The 14,623-nt window shown below is 43.9% G+C and overlaps 1 protein-coding gene across 6 annotated transcripts in view; it reads left to right on the forward strand.

The window, feature by feature from the left end:
- SMC4 (structural maintenance of chromosomes 4) overlaps nucleotides 1-14,623 on the forward strand; it is a 238,359-nt gene that overhangs the window by 129,522 nt on the left and 94,214 nt on the right. For all 6 annotated transcript variants that reach the window (XM_033959216.1, XM_033959220.1, XM_033959218.1 and 3 more), the window contains 2 exons: nucleotides 1,472-1,697; nucleotides 10,798-10,877. In XM_033959216.1, the coding sequence (XP_033815107.1) occupies nucleotides 1,472-1,697; nucleotides 10,798-10,877 (306 nt within the window). The remainder of the gene's footprint in view (nucleotides 1-1,471; nucleotides 1,698-10,797; nucleotides 10,878-14,623) is intronic.

Below are 14,623 nucleotides of genomic sequence, written 5' to 3' on the forward strand. Positions count from 1 at the left end.
CGCAGTTGTTGACTTGCTGTACTGTCGAGACATAAAGAAGACGGTAAATTGTTTGGGGCCAGCATCTTCTTCCTCCTTTCCTTAACTGTTCAGCATTGTGAGTGTGTCTGCGTACATTGCCCTTGCTCTGCTCTCTATCAGCATCAGCTTTAGGATATAGAAAGGCGTTCTGCAGGCCATCCAGAAGTCAGATGAAGGCCATCCATTTAGGGCTTAATTAGATTCCCTGCCTGCCTCGGGGTGGGGGCCCTGACTGCCAGTAGGCCTGTCTGCCTGCCACTAGGCCTGCCTGCCCTGTCCGGGCCTACTACTGCAGACCACCAGAGGGGGGAGGGGGGGACAGAGTTCAGAGCCTGGCAAGGAGTGTGGCATTGGATGCAGAGCCTGGCAGGGAAAATTTGGTTTAGAATGTTTTTTTTCTTGTTTTCCTCTAAATCTAGGGTGCGTCTTATGGTCAGGTGCATCCTATGCCGCGAAAAATACGGTAGGTTCTTGCCTTTGCTAATCTTCTTTCTTGTAAATCCACACTTTTCCTGGAACCCATTCTGGAATCTGCTGATTCGTCAATTGTCTGCCTTTACAAGTCCTGGTAAGCTGGATTTCAGATTTGTTGACCAACCTTTCTAAGAGTTTCATTTATGTGTCTTTAGCACTTTGTCTTGGGGTCCTTAGTCCCAGCGCTCCTTCTGTAAGTGTAGGCTGTGTCTCCTTATAGTACTATTATTTGTATTGTTTAGGTTCCTGATGTTTTAATGACCTGTTTCATTTGTTCAGAAATTGTTCTGGTTTCATATTATGAGCAGATTAGACTTATTGGTTGTGGAGTATCCCCATACCCCTCTCCTTTGCTTTTTTCCTCTACAGGTGTTTCTGGCTGCTTTGTCACAAACTGGATTCCTAGAGGGCAGTCCTGAGGTCAGAGGCGGAGGGGTTTAAGACTCTGTATAATGAGCTCTCTACAAGCTGTCTGTTGACTATAGGAAAATAACCCACTAGTCCAGGAATAGAGTCTGGATTTATAAGAAAGAAGATTAGCAAAGGGTAAAAATCTAATCTTCATTGGTTATCATTCAATATCTACCAAGTCACAGTGCTGGCTAAGGCCTCCATTTCAGTGCTCTCAGTGACATTACAGGCAGAGTTAGAATCTCTTTATAGAGGCTTATGGCAGGGCATTACAATTTCCTCCATTTCACCCAGACTCGCAGTGCTGGCCATAGAGGTCCTGAGGCTATATACCTTAAATGTATAGGAGTCTGAGCTTTGTGGCTTCCCCGCCCTGTCTGGGTAGGTCTTTTGTATATTCCATTCATATAGACTGGTCTGACACTGACAATACAGGAGAAATTTCAGCTTACAAATCTTTCCTTTAGTACAGCCTGTTTAATTGTTAATTAAACAGAAGAAGAAAGACAAAAAATGATTGTGCTTATTCTAGTTTGTTTCAATAATTTGTCTTTTTCCATAATAGATGAAGGTATGGGAAAGGAGCATGGACAAAATCCAAACACCTGAAAACATTTCTCGTTTGTTTGATTTGGTGAAAGTGAAAGATGAAAAGATTCATCCGGCTTTTTATTTTGCACTGCGTGATACGCTAGTTGCCAATAACTTGGATCAAGCTACTAGGGTAGCATTCCAGAAAGATAAGAGGTGGAGAGTGGTAACTATGCAAGGGCAAATCATAGAACAATCAGGTAATTAAAAAATGTTTTTGTTGTTGTTGAAAGAATTTTACAACTGGGTGCAGAGGTGTAGAAATGGATAAGGAGTCATAAGGACCCCATCTCCACCAAATTTTTCTGTCATTTACCACTTTCACTTAACCTACAGAGCAACAGAATTTCAGGGTTGCACTGTCATAATCCTCCAGCATCTCCTCTCCTCTCACACACACCGTCTCCCTCTTCTGTGGTCTCCGATATCCTTATGTCCATCTGTCTTCATACTATAGTGTATTCAGTCTTCTCCCAGGACAAGCAGATATAATCTCACATGTGGGTGATGTTATCCACAAAACCTGGCATGGACAGTAAAATAAAAAAAGTGTACTTTCACTTTAAATTCTTTAGGTTTGCCTGTACAGCAAGTGTGCTGGTGCTTTCCCATCCAATATCAGCTGATGGGACCTGCAGTTTTTTCCCTGCAGAGCCGAGAATATCTGTTCTCAAGAGTTCTCAATATGTCAAATTTTGTCTTTTGGGTGCTTTCTCTTCTGGATTTTCTCTTTAGTTATTTCTTGTTTTTGTGTTTTGTTTTGTTTTTTACTACTTTTAGTTTTAGTTGAGTGTTCCCCAATTTTTCAGCTTTTTCTTGGGCCCTATGAAGCCTTTTTCCATTCTGAGAACATCAGCTCTTTTAAGTGTTGAGTTTACTGGAGCTCCTCTGGCCATTGAGCCCTTTGACTTTGTGTTGGTGGTTTTACTATCGATGTCCAGCGTACATAGAAGCTTCAAGCACTACTTTAGATGTAATAGGTTCGTTTCAGGCACTGATCTGTACAACTGATATGTGCAGTGTCTTGGTCCTAACCATTGAGATATTTTATGCACCCTCTGCTTGCACATGCAGAAGAGGTTGCTTAAACGCCGCAAACTTTTTAGAAGCTTTTTAGAAGCTCATTGGTACAACTTCAGTGATATCGAGAATGGCTGGAGTTTCTGACCTTAACATCCAACTTCGATCTACTCAAGCATCGACATTGCACCAACTGCGTCAGCAGTTCAGAGCAAGAATTGACACCTTCACTGTATCTGCTATCTGTATCATGGAAGCCTCATAAAAGAGTTAAGAAGCACAAACATGCCTCCCCTACAAGACGCAATGGATCAAAAAACTTTCCCGATGTATATCAATAGTTTATCAGTTTTCATAAAGAACTTTAGACTTCAGCAGTACAGCCCAGGAACCACTTTATCTCCGAGTATTAAAGCACTCACTTCATCGGTCTTCAAATATTCAAATTCAACACATTCTTCCCAATAGTGAAACATTTAATTTTCAATTAGTTTTTGTCTGCAAGGACACCATCCAACATGTTTCACCGTCAGGCTTTCTCTAAGTAATGTCCTCTCATTTCACCCGCTTATCTTGTTGACCCCTTACTTTTCTGTAGGTAAATAGAGAAAGTAAGGTAAGAAGACGAGCAGGTGAAATGAGGGGATGTTACCTTGAGAAAGCCTGACAGCAAAACATGTCGGATGGTGTCACCACTGACAAAAGCTAAGTGAAAGTTGATTTTGCTTTACAAGTTTATTTTTGTTTTAAGTTTTTTATTGATTCTTTCACATATCAACAAGTGTTATAAATTTTCCATACATTTATCTTAACAATACACTTGATATCTCTATAATGTATTTTATATAAACCATATTTTATATTATTTTTCTTATGAATTTATATAACATATATATTGTAATGATTTTATCAATTATTATTTAATTATGAACCCTTTTCCCTCCCTTTATCACATTAATTTCTCATAGGACTCATTCATTATGATATATTTTTTATAATGTATAATAAAGAGAATAAATTCTTTACCCCTTCCCTCCCTCCCTTCTTTAACCATTATCTTATTATGGGGAAAAATTAAAATCAGTCATTGCAAAAATCTGTCAATGGTCCCCAAATCTTCTTGAACTTATCCATATATCCTTTTTGTGTTGCAAATGTACGCTCCATCTTATATATATGGCAAACTGAGTTCCACCAAAAATTATAGTTCAATCTGTCATAATTTTTCCAATTATGTGTAATTTGCTGTACTGCTACTCCAGTCAATATAAATAAAAGTTTATTGTTATTTGATGAAATTTGACTTCGAGCTCTCATTGCAGTACCAAACAAAATCGTATCATATGTCAAGGCTATCGGATTTTCTAACATCCTATTAATTTGAGGCCAAATTGATTTCCAAAATATTAATATGAATGGACAATAGAATAAAAGATGATCTAATGTCCCTGCTTCAAGATGACAATGCCAGCATCTATTAGACTTTACAAGTTTAAAGTTTGAAAATGAAAGACGATTAAATGTTCACTGTATTAAATTTGAATATTTGAAGACTGATGAAGTGAGTGCTTTAATATTCAGAGATAAAGTGATTCCTGGGTTGCACTGCACTGCTGAGGTCTAAAGATCTTTATGAAAACTGATAATCTATTAACATAAGCAGTACCTCTGCTGGGTCAGACCAGAGGTCCATCATGCCCAGCATTCCGCTCACGCAGCAGCCCATCAGGTCCAGGACCTGTATAGTAATCCTCTGTCTATACCAGGGGTCTGCAACCTTTAAGACATAAAGAGCCACTTGGACCCGTTTTCGAAAAGAAAAAAAAACTTGGAGCCGCAAAACCATTATAAAACAAATCTAACACTGCATATATTGTTTCTTATCTTAATGCTATATACAGGATCACTAAATTGAAAATAAAATCATTTTTCCTACCTTTGCTATTTGGTGATTTCATGAGTCTCTGGTTGCACTTTCTTCTTCTGACTGTGCATCCAATCTTTCTTCCTTTCTTTCAGCCTCCTGTATGTTTCCTCTCCTCCAGACCTCATTCTCTCCCCCAACTTTTTCTTTCTGTCTCCCTGTTCCCCCTTCTTTCTGTCTCCGTGCCGTCCCCCAAGCCACTCGGTTTGCTGCCACCGGGAACAGCCCCCAAGCCACCGCCGTCCCAAGCTTTCCCTGCAGAAGTGTTGCGCTGACCAGCATTCCGCTCCCTGACGTCAATTCTGACGTAGGAGAGGAAGTGCAAGTGCCTTGCCGCCCGAGTCAGGGCGCGCGTCTCCTGTGAGGTACCTCAGTTCAACATTTTCCTCGGAACCGAGAAGTCCTCTTCACTTCAGCTCTGCATCTACTTTGTTGCCTTCTTGCACCGTGGCTTTGTTATTTTTCTCAGTCGCTGTGCCCGCGTATCTTTTTCTCTTTTTCCTTTTAAAAAAAAAAGTTTTTTGTTTCTTTTTGGCCGGCAGCCTTTCAGCCTAGGCCTGGCCGTTGAACCTCGTTCTTTCGTCATCCTTTTCTTTTTCTATGTCCCGGCCTCTTACCGGTTTCAAAATGTGTAGCCAGTGCGGCAAGGTAATTTCACTCACCGACCCTCATAATTGGTGTATTGCTTGCCTGGGTGTATTGCTTGCCATCGTTGGTGTATTGCTTGCCTGAACATTGCCCCGACACTTGTTCGCGCTGTGCTACCCTTCAACCTCGAGCCCTTCGCAGACGCCGTACCAAAATTCTTCAACTATTTGGCACGATGGAGCAGTCTGCTGAGAGGGTCTCAACCTCGGCTTTGGGGACGGCCTCGACTTCCAAGACCTCGACCCCGACACCTGTGGCTGCCTCGATCAAGGCCTTGACCGCGACACCTTCGGTCTCGAAGGCCTCACTTGCAGTCCCTCCTAAGTCTTCATCTGTGGGTAACTCTCATGTTTCTCCTTCAGGTACCCTTCCTAAGAAGCCTCCAGAGTCTCAGGCATCCCAGGCCGTGCCTACGGTCCTGCCAGCCTCTTCGAGACCTCCAGCTAAGCGGGCCTCCAAACATAGGGAATACTCATCCTCGAGGTCGCCCTCTTTGGAGCGCACAGCTGCACCTTCGAGACCTGATCCCTTCATCTTGGTGCCTATGTTCGAGGATATGTTGAAAGCCATTCTGACCACTCAGATTTCCTCGGTCATGGATCAACTCCTCCTGGCCTCAACCCTGCTTCCTAAGAGCCAGTCTGAGCCTCCTTTTCAAGCACCTCGAGGCAAGCCTCAGAAGTCTCGTCGCTTGTCATCCAGTGACTCTTCGCCGCCTCCTGGGACACAGTCTCCTGAACCTCGATCAAGGCATCGCTCGAGGCATTTGAGGCATCATGCTTCCAAGCGCAGTCAGGAGTTTTTTTTCAAGCAGAAGATCTCTCCGGATACTGAGTCTTCTATGCCTCATTTATCAAAGGTTGTCGAGACTTCTTCAAAACCTAAACATAGGTCTCGCAAAGCTTCCACACTGGCTGCTTCTCCTCGAAGTCCATCCAGGTCGAAGACTCCTCTATCGAGACCGCTTCCGAGGGACCCTTCTCCTCCTGCCTTGACCCACTCTGTTCCTCGGACTCCGGGGACTTCACCATCGAGGCTTTATAAGCGCAAGCACTCTTTGACTCCTCCTGTCACAGGTAGTGGAGCTTCTTCAGTGACTATGCGACTGGATTCGGAGCCTCCTCAATATTCCAAAGAAGCCTCTCCTTCCTATTTGGTGGCTCCTAAGTCTCACTCTCCTTCTGAGGGTCCTTCTACCTTGAAGTCTGCCTAATTTGTGAGATTTGTCTTTGATATGGGGAAAGCTCTTCAGCTGGATCTCCACTCTGATTCCAAGTACACTCCTGAGTGCTTGGCAAATATGGAGCTGCGTCATCCACCCAAGGAGACCTTGAGGCTTCCTATGACTCCTGTCTTAAAGCAAACTTTCTTCAGGAATATGAAGACTCCTTATTCCATTACAGCCTTTCCATCTAAGCTGGAATCCAGGTATCGCACTGTACCTTGTAAGGGATTTGAGAAATCTCAATTGTCTCGTCAGTCCTTGGTTGAGGAATCTTCATTAAAGAATGCTCAACCATCTAAGCTCTACGCTGCAGTCCCTCCAGGCAGGGAGGGTCATTCCATGGACAAGTTTGGTCGTAGACTATATCAGAATTCCATGATGGCAAACAGAATTCTCAATTACAATTACACTTTCACTGCTTATTTTAATCACTTCCTCAAAATAATGCCTAAGTTTTTTTTATCCGGCTCATGAGGAACAGTGTCTTTCAGAATTCAAACAGATTATTCGAACTCTGTCTTAACTTCGACTCTTCATGCTGCAAGCCACATACGATGCCTTTGAGCTCTCTTCTAGAGTTTCTGCTTTTACAGTAGCCATGCGTCGCCTAAGCTTGGCTCCGCATTGTTGACATGGATCCCAATCTGCAGGACCGTCTAGCGAACTTACCTTACCAGGGAAATTAACTTTTTGATGATTCCATTGAAGCTACTACAAAGCGCCTCTCTGAACATAAGCGCTCTTTTGCTTCCTTAATTCGGCCGAAGCCTAAGACTCCTCCTGCTCGGCCATACAAACATCCACCACATCGTTATCCTCAAAAAACGACACCGGCTTTCTCCAGGCCTCCGCCTAGATGACCGCCAGAGCAACAATGACAGCAGAAAGCTCAGACTCCTGCTGCGGCTAAACCAGCTCGGTTTTTTTTACATTCCCAGTCTGAGCATCCCAACCTCCCTTCATCAGACTTCTCTTCTGCCCATTGGAGGTCGTCTTCACCATTTTTATCACCAGTGGGAGATGATCACCTCAGATCTCTGGATTCTCACCATCCTTCGGGAGGGATACTCACTTCACTTTCTTCAAGTGCCTCCAGATCTCCCTCCAAGAGAGTGTCCTTCCAATTCGTTGCAACTTCCCCTTCTTCAGGAAGCTCAGGCTCTTCTTCGCCTTCGAGCTGTCGAGTAGGTTCCCTTGAACCAGCGGGACACGGGCTTTTATTCCCGTTATTTTCTAGTCCCAAAGAAGATGGGGGATTTGCGACCCATTCTGGACTTCAGAGCTCTCAACAAATTTCTAGTCAAAGAGAAATTTTGGATGCTTTCTTTACCAACTTTATATTCCCTGATGAATCAGGGTGATTGGCTATGCTCTCTGGATCTCAGAGGCTTACACTCGTATCCCGATTCATCCTGCCTCTCTCAAATATTTATGATTCCGGTTGGGGAATCTTCATCTGCAATATAGAGTTCTTCCTTTAGGACTTGCCTCATCTCTCAGAGTCTTCACGAAGTGTCTGGTGGTGGTGGCTGCAGCCCTTCATACCTAGGGTCTTCAAGTTTTTCCATACCTGGACGACTGGCTCATCAAAGCCTCCTCTCAATAAGGAGTTATTGCAGCGACCCGACAGACTTCTACGTTCCTCCAATGTCTGGGGTTCGAAGTCAACTTTCCAAAATCCCAGTTGCACCCCTCACAGTCTCTTCAGTTCATAGGGGCCATTCTAGACACTTTCAGGCTCAGAGTGTTCCTGCCTCCACCACGTCAAGACGCTCTCATTCGCCTTTGCCATCAGGTGTCTCATCTCCAATCAGTTTCAGCGAGACAAATGATGATTCTACTCGGTCACATGACTCCTTTTGCCAGACTTCATCTTTGCATACCTCAGTGGACCCTGGCATCTCAGTGGCAACAAGCTACCAACCCACTTTCTCAACAAATTACAGTAACTCCTTTGTTGAGGCAGTCTTTCCACTGGTGGATGCTCTTTTCCAATCTTTCCAGAGGTTTGCTGTTCCACACTCTCCCTCATCAGAGGGAGCCCATCTAGACGGTCTCCGTACCCAAGTACATTGGCTCCCGCAGACCGTCTTTGTCACATCAATCTGTTGGAACTCGGAGCAATTTTCAATGCTCTCAAAGCTTTTCAACACCTTCTTCACGACAAGGTAGTCCTTGTCCGGACGGACAACCAAATCGCCATGTACTATGTCAACAAACAGGGGAGGTATGGGATCTCACTCCCTTTGTCAAGAAGCTCGGAAGCTCTGGGATTGTGCGATCCATCAAAACATCTTTTTCAGAGCTGTATACATTCAAGGTCAGCACAACTGTCTGGCGGACAAATTGAGTTGTCTTCTGCAGTCTCACGAATGGAAACTCAATTCCTCACCTCTACGTCAGGTGTTTGCTCAATGGGGGACCCCTCAGATAGACCTCTTTGCATCTCCTCTCAACAACAAGCTGCCTCAGTTCTACTCCCAGATATACTCTCCCCAGCGTCTCAAGGAAGATGCTTTCCTCCTGGATTGGACAGGTCAGTTTCTCTTTGCCTTCCCTCTATTCCCTCTGATTCTCAAGACTCTTGTCAAACTCAAGACAGAACATGCCACCATGATTCTGATAGCTCCTCGGTGGTACTCCTTTCTTCTTCAACTCAGCACCAGGGAGCCTATGCTTCTACCAGTTTTTCCCTCTCTGCTTTCTCAGAGTCGAGAGTCCTTACTTCATCCCAATCTGCAGTCTCTATACTTAACAGCTTGGTACCTTTCAACCTAATTGACTCTCTACAGTTTTCTCAATCTGTACAGGACATTTTGGTAGTTTCCAGAAAGCTGTCCACTAGGCAGTGTTACGGTCAGAAATGGACTAGATTTTCTGCTTGGTGTTCTACTCGCCAAATGGAGCCAATGTCTACCTCCTTGGCTTCTGTTTTGGATTATTTACTTCACTTATCACAATCTGGACTCCAGTCTATATCTAACCGAGTTGATCTCAGTGCGATTGCTGCTTTTCATCAGCCTCTTGATGGAAAACCTCTGTCTGCACACCCTGTGGTTTCCTGCTTCATGAAATAATTTTTTAATGTTAATCCATCGCTCAAACCACCTCCAGTGGTCTGGGATCTCAATGTCATCCTGGCTCAATTGATGAAGCCTCCATTTGAACCAATTGACAAGGCTCATCTCAAGTATCTTACTTGGAAAGTGGTGTTCCTGATTGCCCTCACGTCTGCTCGAAGAGTCAGTGAGTTACAAGCTTTGGTTGTGGATCCACCTTTCACAGTCTTCCACCATGACAAAGTAGTCCTCCGTACTCATCCAAAATTCTTTCCTAAAGTTATCTCAGAATTTCACATTAATCAATCTATTGTTCTTCCAATATTTTTTCCAAAGCCTCATTCTCACCCTGGAGAAATGGCATTCCATACTTTGGACTGTAAACGTGCCTTGGCTTTCTACTTGCAACGCACTCAACCTCACAGAACAGCCCCACAACTTTTCATCTCCTTCGATCCAAATAAGTTGGGGCATCCTGTCTCAAAGCGAACCATATCCAACTGGATGGCTGCTTGCATCTCTTTCTGCTATGCTCAGGCTGGTCTCTCTCTGCAGGGTCGAATCACAGGCCACAGAGTTAGAGCAATGGCGGCGTCTGTAGCTTTTCTCAGATCATCTCCTATTGAGGAAATCTGCAAGGCTGCCACTTGGTCCTCGGTTCATACATTCACCTCTCATTACTGTCTGGATACTTTCTCAGAAAGGATGGCCATTTTGGCCAGTCTGTTTTACAAAATCTATTTTCTTGAATTGCCAACTCTCCCTCCATCCCTTTATGCTTAGCTTGGAGGTCACCCACCTGTTGAGAATATGCTGCCTGCTTGTCCTGGAATAAAGCACAGTTACTTACCGTAACAGTTGTTATCAAGGGACAGAAGGCAGATATTCTCACAACCCACCCTCCTCCCCTGGTTGGCTTCTTAGCTAGCTATCTGAACTGAGGTACCTCACAGGAGACGTGCACCCTGACTCGAGCGGGAAGTCACTCGCGCATGCGCAGTGCAGCACTCGTAAGCTCTATAAAGATCTTCAAGAAAGTCTGCTTGCAAGGCTGACTGCTGCGGCTCCGTCGGTGACGTCACCCACCTGTTGAGAATATCTGTTGTCCCTGGATAACAACTGTTACGGTAAGTAACTGTGCTATCCGATTTGTCTGACAAGACTACCTCTAGTGAATCCATGTAGACTGACAATGAGACAGGTAGAAGTGGGCTTTGAATGGGAGGGGGGTAGTTCTGAGGTGGGAGAAGCAAGGGTTTATGTAAAAAAAGAAAAAAAATGTAGATAAGAGGGAAAAGTTTAGGGTGGGGAATAGGGAGGTCTTAGCACTTCACCCCTACCCCAATTCACCACTTCTTTCAACATAAATGTTCCACTACCCGTGGCAGGATATCAAATAACATTCTACTTGTATTTCCCTTTAGGCACAATGACAGGTGGTGGAAGTAAAGTAATGAAAGGAAGAATGGGATCATCTGTAGTCACTGATGTTACTGAAGCAGAGGTTAGTAAAGTACTTGAAAAAAAAAAAAATGAAAAGGGGGGTTTGGGATTGGATAGATAGACAGGCAGTGGAATGAATTTTATTTATAAACATATTAGAATAATTTGATTTCTTGTGCAATTGGTGTGTCATTCTTGACTTTAGGGTATTCTCCCCATGCTCGTGAGCCATGCAGAAGGAATCCACTCCAGCTTTTCAATTGCTTCACCAGAGGGCTATGCTGCCCCCTTCAGTTTTTCCTTGTGCACATGAGCTGGAAGGAGTCTTCCTGATGTGCTTGGTATATTTCTTTATTTTGTCTGTGTTTTTTCGCAGTTTTTGGTGGCATTCGGTACTCCCCAGATCAGAGATTAAGCTCTGCCTGCGATGAGGTGAAGCAGACTGAGGTCTGCAGCTGACAGGACAATCCCTCTGTGTTTCCTGTTAGCCAACCTGCAAAAACCTTTGTGAAGGTGTGGGTTCAGCCCCTAGAAGCTTTGCTCGCCTACTGGGTTGCAGGGGTTTGAGTGCATGCCATTAGACACCTGCAGGGGGCTCTTCAGGGTGCCAGCTGTGTTTCACCTCCCCCTTTTGCATTCATGGGGGTTGAGGATCAATAAGACTTCGATCCAACTGGCAGCCCTAAGATTTCAGTGTTGCAGGACAGTTCCAGTGAGATACTGATTTCTTCTCTCATATCCAGCTACTTTTAGAGCTGAGCAGCTGCAGGATATCCAAAGCACAGGTCACAGTGAGTGGTAAGGCAGTTTCAACCTATGAGAAAATTTGGGCTGGATGGGACATGTCTGAAAAAGCTAATTCTTTAGCACTCTCCAGACCGGTATAGGATTAATCTTCTTTCAAGCGGGTATATATCTCATGACCAGCAGGTGGAGACTGAGGCAAAACTTTGGAACTGTACATATCATGTTACCCCTCCCTATTTACCTCAGTCTTCTCTCAGTCTCCAGCAGGTGTGGTGAGCTGTACCCATTTCCCTTGGTAGGCTGTTGGAATATGTGTAGGAATTTGTGTCCCTTTTTGTTGCCGGATTGAGCTTGGGTGGACCCTGTTTGGGGGTCGTCTGACCTGGGGAGGGGTCAAATCTGGTGGGTCTTGAGCGGGGTACCCTCCCCCCACCTTCCTCCACCTACCCACATTTTTGTAGAGGTGCCTCAACAATAAGCCTTACCCCTTGGTGGTAAGGCATATTGTTTAGAGAGCCAGTGGAGTCTGAGGCAGTGCCGGTCTAAAGGGTTGTTTTCCCTTTAAATATCCTGTAAATTACTGTATTTTTCAACTAACTGGCAGTTTTCTTTCAGCTAAGTCGCATATGGAGCAATTGAGCACTTCTCAGGGGGAGAGGTGCACAATTTGGTCCAGATGCGAGGCACTCACGGCCGGCTTGAAAACAGTTGTTCGGGCCGGTGCTGTTGTGGAAGTCTCATCAGCATCGGATGCTGGTGTCCAAGGGTTCCCTCCGCTAGTGCCTCGTGGCCGACAGAGCTTTGCAGGGAAGCCCAGTCTTTTCCTGCCGCCCATGGAGCGATTTTCTGTCAGCTGTTTTTTCTCTCAACTGATGCTGGCTTTTGCCTGCTTTAGTGGCTGGGACAGTTCAGTCTTCTCAGCCTCTACAGGCCCTGGAGGGTCTATTTTTGGCGTGTTTTTTGCCATTTTTCCTCAGTTAGCCCCTCCATCTTGTATTTAGCCTTAAGTGTCTTCTCCCAGTTTTGACATAACAGGGACAGGTTACAGCAGCAGTTTTTCATGTCAATTAGTCCATGTTCCTCCCGGACTTGGGTAGTCAAGAGGGTTCGTCGGAGCAGAGGCAGTTGCGGACGCAGGAGTTCTATAAGTTTGATTGTCTTTTTGTTCTCCTAGCGGGTCCTCGTAAGGGGGGCAGGTGCTTCCAAGGTTACCATTGTGCACTGGATCAAGGAGGCTATCGCTTTGGCGTACCTTCTCCAAAATAAGCCTGTTCCAGAATTTCTCAAAGTTCATTCCATTCGGGGGCAAGCAATTCTTGGGCTGAATCTTCTCTTGTACCTCCAGTGGATATCTGTAAAGCTGCGGTTTGGTTTTCATTCCATTCCTTTATTCGACACTTCCATGTGAACGTTCAGGCACGTCGGGAGCGGTGTTCAGTGAGTGTGAACATAAGATTTGCCGCTACTGGGTCAGACAGTGGTCCATCGTGTCCAGCAGTCCGATCACGCGGCGGCCCTTAGGTCAAAGACCAGTCCCTGCAGAAAAGAGGCCATATCCCCCCCAAAAAAAAACAACAACAACCACCCTGTATTCCCTCACAAAGCCAAAGACCATGAAAATAAGAATTTACGTCAGTAATACAGGTAGTACAAAGTTGGGTATCTACACAGCCCATATGGTAGGCTTGACTCTGTGACTTATACGCTCTCAAGATGGTTCTATATTGGCATTCCCGGATCTCAGCATTATGTACTAGAACTGTGATATGTTTAAGAGCGTAGAGCAAAAGATCCGCCCCAAGCTCCCTCCCCAAATACCGCTGCCAAGCCTCCAATATAGAAGAAAAATCCCTGGAAGGACCAAGGGCACCCAGCTGCTTATGAAAAAAGGAGACGGAGATTCTAGACCCGGGATCTGCTCCCCCCCTCCAGAAAGGTACGGAAACGTATCCCAAAATCCAGATTTATATCTTTAAGTCTGTCCCCCCATACGCTTTATGACAAAGATCATGCACTATTTAAGTAGCCTTCCCTTGGACCGACTCCATCCTTTTTATATCTGTTTAAAGGTGCGGTCTCCAGAATTGTACACAATATTCTTTTTTTTTTTTTTAATTCTTTATTCATTTTCACTTCAATTAACAAGTATACAATATGATATCTTATAATATACAAAATCTCTTGTACATTCTTAACCATAAATCTTAAATACTTTAAATTACCCCCCATCCCATCCTCCCAGCCCTCCCTATATCAATAAAATTAATTCATATATGTATTATATCCCTTCTTATTATAAAATTTCAAACATTTAAAGGTGTCTAATCATTTGAATATTCAATCAATGGCCCCCATATCTTTTTAAACCTATCATAATTCCCATTCTGTAAAGCAAGAACTCTTTCCATTTTATATGTATAACATACTGAATTCCACCAAAAGGTATAGTTAAGTCTTGCATAGTCTTTCCAATTTCTAGTGATGTGTTGAATGGCAACTCCTGTCAATATTAATAATAATTTATTGTTAGATATTGAAATTTGACTTTCAAACCTCATTGAAGTACCAAATAAAATTGTGTCATATGACAAGGCAACAAAGTTTTCTAATAGCAAATTAATTTGGGGCCAAATTGATTTCCAAAAGGCATTAATACAAGGCAGAAATAAATTAAATGATCTAAAGTCCCTGCATCCTTATTACAATGCCAGCATCTATTAGACCTAGAAGTATCTACTTTTTGTAAACGAACTGGGGTCCAAAACACTCTATGCAATAAAAACAGCCATGTTTGCCTCATAGATGCAGACATTGTAGACTTTAATCTTCAAGACCAAATTTGTGGCCATTGAGATGCAGAAATTTGGTGCTTGATCTCAATGCTCCAAATATCCCTCAACCCAGTTTTCTTTTTTTTATTCAGATATTCATTAAGTAATTTATACCACTGTGCGGCTTGGTGACCCAAGAAATCCACCTGAAAGCAAAGGAATTCCAAACTATATTGATTGTTAAGATTCTTCCATTCAGGGAACCCCTCCTGAATAGCATGCTTCAACT

Source organism: Geotrypetes seraphini, chromosome 9 (genome assembly GCF_902459505.1).
Source record: "Geotrypetes seraphini chromosome 9, aGeoSer1.1, whole genome shotgun sequence".
Taxonomy (NCBI): Eukaryota; Metazoa; Chordata; class Amphibia; order Gymnophiona; family Dermophiidae; genus Geotrypetes; species Geotrypetes seraphini.